The sequence below is a fragment of the Oryzias latipes genome, chromosome 22 (genome assembly GCF_002234675.1).
Source record: "Oryzias latipes chromosome 22, ASM223467v1".
Lineage (NCBI taxonomy): Eukaryota > Metazoa > Chordata > Actinopteri > Beloniformes > Adrianichthyidae > Oryzias > Oryzias latipes.
The window spans coordinates 24,462,088-24,468,087 of record NC_019880.2 but is presented as its reverse complement, the minus strand read 5'-3'; the positions used below and the strand labels follow the sequence as shown (position 1 = coordinate 24,468,087).

The 6,000-nt window shown below is 49.6% G+C and overlaps 1 protein-coding gene across 1 annotated transcript in view; it reads left to right on the top strand.

The window, feature by feature from the left end:
* The first annotated feature begins 535 nt into the window (after positions 1 to 535).
* The window catches only part of gabrb1 (gamma-aminobutyric acid type A receptor beta1 subunit), a 30,337-nt gene continuing 24,872 nt past the window's right edge, over positions 536 to 6,000 (top strand). Inside the window, exons 1-3 of the mRNA XM_023951834.1 lie at positions 536 to 927; positions 1,029 to 1,120; positions 1,205 to 1,272. Of these exons, the coding sequence (XP_023807602.1) occupies positions 866 to 927; positions 1,029 to 1,120; positions 1,205 to 1,272 (222 nt within the window). The 5' untranslated portion in view covers positions 536 to 865. The remainder of the gene's footprint in view (positions 928 to 1,028; positions 1,121 to 1,204; positions 1,273 to 6,000) is intronic.

The following is a 6,000-nucleotide window of genomic DNA, read 5'->3' as shown; positions in this document are numbered from 1 at the left end:
CACCAGGTGGCGCGGTTGCTCTTCCTCTGTCAATCACTGGAAGCTGTTTACATTATGAAATGTAGTCCTATTCTTCACAAAAATAAAAGCTTCAGAGGACTACACCTACAGTTCAAACATCCTTGTAGAAGGTGTGGGCGTGCAAACAAGTGAAGTCAAGCTAAAGTGACAATGACTGGGTTTAATGTATTCTTTACCATCTAAATCATTATTTAATCCAGGTTTGAGCAGTCCAAGTCCAGCGGTTTTTGAACAGGAACTGGTCTAAGGTGGACTCAGTGCACAAAATGCAGTGGATGTTCCTTTAGTGCCTTCGCGAATCGGAAGCCAACTTCAGCGTCGTAACGAACAGTTGCGCACGTGCTGCCTTAAGTTAAAATCCCCGCGCGGGTCTTGGTGACTCTTTTGTCTACATGCGGAGGGAACTTTACTTTTTGGGAACCTCCAGCTCCTCCGGGTCCCGCTGAGGCTCATTATAAAGTCTAATTTTGCGCACGTGGTTGGGTTGCGCGCGCTCTTCCTGCCCCCCTCCCACTTTACCCCCCCCCCCTCTCCAAAAGGTGACCGCGGATCCTCACTTCATCCACTCCTCCCGGCGCTCACCGGCAGCCTGACGCGGAGGACGGTCATGCATCCGCAGAAGCGCGCGTGCGGCTGCGCGTGCAGACCTCTGCTCCGCTGGTGACTCACGCCGTCCTCTCTTTTTTCCAAGTTTTTTTTCTTTTCTTTTTTGGGCTCTCTTCCCTCGCTCTCGCAGCGGCCGCGTTTCCCAGGCCGTCTGCTCCGACTTTCCTCCTCAGATGCGCGTGGACGGACTGCAGCGTGAGTCGCATCCGTAGATCTTGCGTGGATCCGGGCTGGCAGGATGTGGGTGACGGTCGGGTGCTGCCTGTCTCTGCTGGCGTCTGTCATCAGCGCTGCGCAAAGGTGAGCTCTGCGTCCCGTGGACGCGTCTCGGGCCCTGTCACGCGCTGCCCCCCCCCCCCCCCCCACACACACACACACTGACTCGTGTGTTATTTCTTTAGCGCAAACGAGCCCAGCAACATGTCGTATGTGAAAGCAACGGTGGACAAACTGCTGAAGGGCTACGACATCCGGCTGCGGCCTGATTTTGGAGGTAACCGGACCGCCGCCGGTACCGCTGCACCCCCTCCCTCCCCCCTTCTTCTCGCACTGAGACTCTGCTGTCATGTTTCCACAGGCGCGCCCGTGGACGTGGGAATGAGCATAGACATCGCCAGCATCGACATGGTGTCTGAAGTCAACATGGTGAGTTTGTCCTCGGCTCCGCTCGGAGCACGTGACCCTGTTGGGATTTCGTTTAGCGCTTTTCTACTTTGGCGCAGAGACTCCTCTGGCTGAAGCATCCCACCTCCACCTCCTCCTCCCGCTGCCGCTTTCCTTTCAGCACCACGGAAGCAGAAATCTGCCGCTCCGTCTGCGCGCAGCACCTCCCGCGGCTTCACAGCCGAGCTGTCAATTACCGAGAACAGAGCCGCTAACGGCCAAGAGTGCGGAGACAGCCGCCGCCGCCGCCGCCGCTCGCCCCGGCGCAGTAATTACATAACGGCTGTCAGGCAGCAGGGAGTGCCGGAGGAGCCTGCAGATCCCTCCATTTAACGCAGGGAGTCAATGCGGCTCTGCGACAGGAAACTAAGAAGGGACTCGAACCCTCAAACTGAACTTGTGAGGACGCAGGAATGTGGAACAGGAGCAGCAGGGAGAGGTGACAGTTGCACCTCATGGGTTAAAGGAGAAAGACTGTGCTCTGCTCCCACAGGTTGACCCAGTTTTGTAATGAAAAGGCATTTTTGGTCCCGCAGCATCTTGCGGGTTCGAGCTCCGTCAGACGGTGGCCAGGCTGCTCACATAGGGTATGTGAGATGAAGGTGAAGTGGGGGGAGCTGAGGGTGGAGGCTTGGGGTTTCTGCATGGAGGAGCTCTCCAGCAGCTCGGATCTTCAGACGTGTGGTTTCACAGTTACACAGAGCTGTCAGGAACAAACAGCTTCCTGAGCTGTGAAACCATCAGACCTCACGGCCCACTCCTCCATCAGAGCTGTAGCTGCAGCCAATGCAACTACAGCACTAACGTCTAGATCCTGAAGACAAACTGACCAAACACCTGTTTCCCACACCTTCAGGTGGCTCCACTCTTGGGGTTTGTCTGGATCAGACCTATCTAAATGTGCTGTAGGAACAGGAATCAGAGCAGAGGCGTGGGCCCGTGTGTGAAGAAGTGGGATGGTGTCAGATCTGTGGTGGTACGGTGGGGAGACGATTTCTAATTCAGATGTCAAATTTAGGACTCCTGCAGTGAAAACTCTGAAAAGCTTTTGACTTCAGAGCAGTTAGAAGTCTTTGAAAGGCGGAGCTTCTGCTTCTGCCTTTGGGGAAAGAAAGTGATGTTTGGTAGTGTGGTCCACTTTAGACCAACAACAAATCATCCAGCTCCATCCGTGCAGCCATTGCTCTCCTCCGGCTAGGAGACATCTCTGTGCTCCATGGAAGACCTTCTCCACCGCGGAGGAAGCTTTGACCTCCTCCAGAGGAAGTGAGAGGTGGAGCAGGAGCAGCCCGAACAGCTGATTAACGTTAAAGTAAACACACCTTCATAAAGTCAGGACTTACTGACCCACTCAGATGAAAATGGTGTTTCTAACATGTTTTTCTGTTGGAGGAGGACATATAGAAGATTTCTGAGTGTTTCTTTAGTCAATCGTGAATCAAGAGAAAACGAGAAAATGCAGTTTGAAAAAGATCGCATGGGTCGTATAGAAAACACACTGTGTGGGCCACCAGCATCCTGCTCCGCTCCATTCTGATGCATCCACTTACAGACAAACAGACCCATGCACGCTTTTGCTTTCCTCGTTCTAGCCGCCATCTGGCTCAAAACCAACAGGTGGCGGGAAGTGGGGGAGGGTTGCTCCATGCAAACAGTCCCATCCAACAACTCAGAGGTGAATTTCTGATAAAGAACTGCCGCTCTGCAGTAATTATGTCCTTGAAAAGGACACATTTTTTGAGTCTCTTTTTCCTGACCCTTCCTGGAACCAGCAGGTTCTAGGTTGGAGGTTTCTTTCCTACGACCATTTTCTCTGGATCAGCGAAACCCTGCATGGACGGCTGCATGAGGGGGGTAGTATTATGTTTATTGTTGGTTGTGATTCAAACATTCACATGGAAACCCTCCTAAAGCTGTGAAAAGCCTTCCAGGAGACTTGGAGTTCTTTAAGTTCATGGTTTGTAAAGACTAGAGGGTGTGTGTGTATCTTTGTGTGTGCATCTCGGTGTGTATGTATCTTTGTGTGCATCTCGGTGTGTGTGTATCTGTGTGTGTGCATCTCGGTGTGTGTATATCTGTGTGTTTGCATCTCAGTGTGTGTGTATCTGTGTGTGTGCGCACCTGTGTCTGTGTATCTGTGTGTGCATTTTAGTGTGTGTGTATCTGTGTGTGTGTGTGCATCTGGGTGTGTGTGTATCTGTGTGTGTGCATCATGGCGTGTGTGCACCTGTGTGTGTATATGTGTGTGTATCTGTGTGTGCGCACTTGTGTGTGTGTATCTGTGTGTGCAGCTTGGTGTGTGTGTATCTGTTTGTGCATCTTGGTGTGTGTGTATCTTGGTGTGTGTGTATCTGTGTATCTGTGTTTGTGTGCATCTTGGTGTGTTTGCACCTGTGTGTGTGTATCTGTGTGTGCATCTTGGTGTGTGTGTATCTGTGTGTGCATCTAGGTGTGTGTGTATCTGTGTGTTTGTGCATCTTGGCGTGTGTGCATCTTGGTGTGTGTGTATCTGTGTGTGTGTGCATCTTGATGTGTGTGCACCTGTGTGTTTGTATCTGTGTGTGCATCTTGGTGTGTGTGTATCTGTGTGTGAGCATCTCGGTGTGTGTGTATTTGTTAGTAAGCACCTTAGTGTGTGTGTATCTGTGTGTGCATCGTGGTGTGTGTGTATGTGTGTGTGCGCACCTGTGTCTGTGTATCTGTGTGTTCATTTTAGTGTGTGTGTATCTGTGTGTGTGTGCATCATGGTGTGTGTGTATCTGTGTGTGCATCTAGGTGTGTGTGTATCTGTGTGTGCATCTAGGTGTGTGTGTATCTGTGTGTGCATCTTGGTGTGTGTGTATGTGTGTATCTGTGTGTGCGCACCTGTGTGTGTGTATCTGTGTGTGCATCTTGGTGTGTGTGTATGTGTGTATCTGTGTGTGCGCACCTGTGTGTGTGTATCTGTGTGTGCATCTAGGTGTGTGTGTATCTGTGTGTGTGTGCATCTTGGTGTGTGTGTATCTGTGTGTGCATCTTGGTGTGTGTGTATCTGTGTGTGTGTGTATCTGTGTGTGTGCATGTCGGTGTGTGTATCTGTGTGTGTGTGTATCTGTGTGTGCTGTGCAGCTGTGGTTTGCTCTCAAATGAGTTTCACTCTGCAGAGGTGTTTGTGGGAGGGAACTAACCTGCTCTGGGGCGGGGCAAAGAGCTGCAAAAAGGCCCCACAATGTGCCACAGGGGGTGGGGATTTTCACCTGTTTTCAGAAGAGCTCCGCCTTTTTCCGTCCAGGTCTGAGCTTGCTTTGGACAGCGGCGCCCCCTAATGAGCAGCTGCTGGGACTGTTTTTTCCCCAGACAGTTCTGTTCACTTTGGTTGGGGAGGGGCTGGATTTGATCAAATGTATTTCGGGTTTCCACATGGCGGCTTAAGCGTTGCTCCCCCGATGATGCCTTTCATGAAACTTTCATCTACATAATGTGCAGCAGCAGAACCTGCACGGAAAGTGCTGATCGCCTGGACTCACCTGGCAGAGTGAAGTCTGTGCAGTCTGTGCAGAGTGAAGTCTGATAATGGAGGACATAGATAAAGAAAATTACTGTAAGCTCAAAATAGCATTTCTGAGTATTTTTTTATTCAAATGGTTGTGAGTCAGGAGCAGACAAAAAAATGCTGTTTAAAAATGATCACATTTGGGTTGTATAGAAAATACACTGGGCGGGGCTACAAGCTCCCTGCTCTGCTCCATTCTGATGCAGACAAACAGATCCATGAACGTCTTTGTTTCCCCTGTCTGAGCTGGAGTCTGGATCAGAACTGTACGGCTGGATAGCTCTAGCATTGCTTGTTGCTTTTGTTGCATGGTACTGTTAAGCTAGAGGTGTGAGGGGCTGTAAGCTAGCAGGAGAGCATGTAAACAGAGAGCTCTCAGGAAGGAGTAGGGGACGTAGAGGTCATAGCTTGTGGTCCTGCCCATAACTTAAAGGCAAATTTCCAATGAACAACTTCTGCTCTGCTGAAACTATGGCCTAGAAAACGACTCAGGCCTTTTAGATTTTGGGTAAAACACAATGATGATTGAAGGCCACTGGGAATGCTTTTACGATGGATCAAAAGATGATCAGAGTGGGACTTTACATGCATCGAGGTGTAGGGAGTATCGTCCCAGTGCATTTATGAAACCTCTGTGGTTCTGTCACTGGTTCAGTTTGCAGTAATAAACTGACAAAAATAGACCCAAGTTTGGTTTGACATAAATAAATCAAAATACAAAGGGAAACTGTTTCCCTTTATCCCTACAAGATGGCGCTATTGTTTTCTTGGAAACGCTATTTCAGATCGATCAAACTGATTTGCTAATAAAACGATTTCTCAAACTACAAAGCAAACATCAGCAAAAAAACATATTTCTGTGGCCTTAACGTGTTTTAAAGTCCCCCTCTGCTCATCTTTTGATCTGTTTTCAATGCGTTCACAGTGGTCCCTACTGCTATCTTACAGCCCCTAACACCCCCAACCTAACATTACCATGCAACAAAAACGGCGAGCAATCCTGGAGCTATCCAGCTGTGCAGTTTAGATCCAGATTCCAGCTCATGTGAGGAAAACAAAGATGTTCATGGATCAGTTTGTCTGACAGTGGATGCATCAGAAAGGAGCGAAGCAGGGAGCATTTTTTTAGTATCACAAATAAGATCTTTTTCCAACATTTTTTCAGCTGCTCCGGATTC